This window comes from Gregarina niphandrodes, assembly GCF_000223845.1.
Source record: "Gregarina niphandrodes unplaced genomic scaffold scaffold00278, whole genome shotgun sequence".
NCBI classification, from domain to species: Eukaryota; Apicomplexa; class Conoidasida; order Eugregarinorida; family Gregarinidae; genus Gregarina; species Gregarina niphandrodes.
This window is the reverse complement of record NW_011646038.1, coordinates 1-987: the sequence shown is the minus strand read 5'-3', so window position 1 is coordinate 987 and position 987 is coordinate 1. Positions and strand designations below refer to the sequence as shown.

Below are 987 nucleotides of genomic sequence, written 5' to 3'. Positions count from 1 at the left end.
AAAGTTTAGGGTCTAGGCATCTAAGTTTTTGGCTTTAGGGTTTAGGGTTTATGACAGACAAGCACTCCTTTTATGTTTTAGGCATCAAGGTCTAGGGTTTAGGGTTTAGGGTTTAGGCATCAAGGTTTAGGGTTTAGGGTTTAGGGTTTAGTGTGGCGGCCGGGCCTATGCTCTCAGTGCTCTTCCGTGGGTATGGCATGTAGATTGTGGGGTGGTTCCGGGGTTTGTAAAAAAGTAAAATTAAAAACACGCCGCGGGACGTAACGGGTGTAGGGCCAGTGAGAGTGATCGTCCCCGATCACCCACGTCTGTGCCGGGTATGTGGTCTTGATTTTCACTATGATGGAAGGAAGGATAACCTTGCGACAAACAGAAGATATGCTCTCGGACTTGCCAGATGCGTTCTGGCAATTATTTAGAAGAATAAAGACGATTATTGTTTTAGAAAATGATGTTCATGGATGTTTGGAGAGAATGCGTAACAGGAATAATGGAATTGATTTGATGACGATCGATTACGTTATTGCACAGAATCAAGTGTTCCAGCTGTTGGCTAAATTTATTAATGCAAAAGTGATTGTACATAAAAAGGGAGAAAATATGGATTGTTGGATGAGACGACTTCATCAAGAGACGATGTCATTATGGTGTGAGGGAGTTCTTGAAGGGGAGGATGATCTGTAGAGATCTATAACAAGATGTCTCCTTCACACGCATTTTTAGAGGGACTTGGATTTTTTTTGGGGGGGGGCTGCTAAGGGACTAAACAGTGTGGGTGATATAAGTTTAAAATGCATTATTTAGACTACCGATCACCACGACGAACACAACCACAACCAACAATCACCACCTGCACCACGACCGCCCACCCCACGGCCAACGCCTTCTCACACAGCACCACACATAGCACCCCTAGAATATCCACAAGATCTGCCGCGTTACGTGATTCGCTCCATAGCCTCCCGCGCTCGCGCCAACGGAACAAAC

The 987-nt window shown here is 45.3% G+C and overlaps 1 protein-coding gene across 1 annotated transcript; it reads left to right on the top strand.

Moving 5' to 3' along the window:
• Positions 1-339: 339 nt before the first annotated feature.
• On the top strand, positions 340-684 carry GNI_233760 (hypothetical protein; the record flags this gene model as incomplete). The annotated part of the gene is made up of 1 exon (XM_011135689.1): positions 340-684. One exon carries the CDS (start codon positions 340-342, stop codon positions 682-684), a length of 345 nt encoding a protein of 114 aa, XP_011133991.1.
• Positions 685-987: the final 303 nt, after the last annotated feature.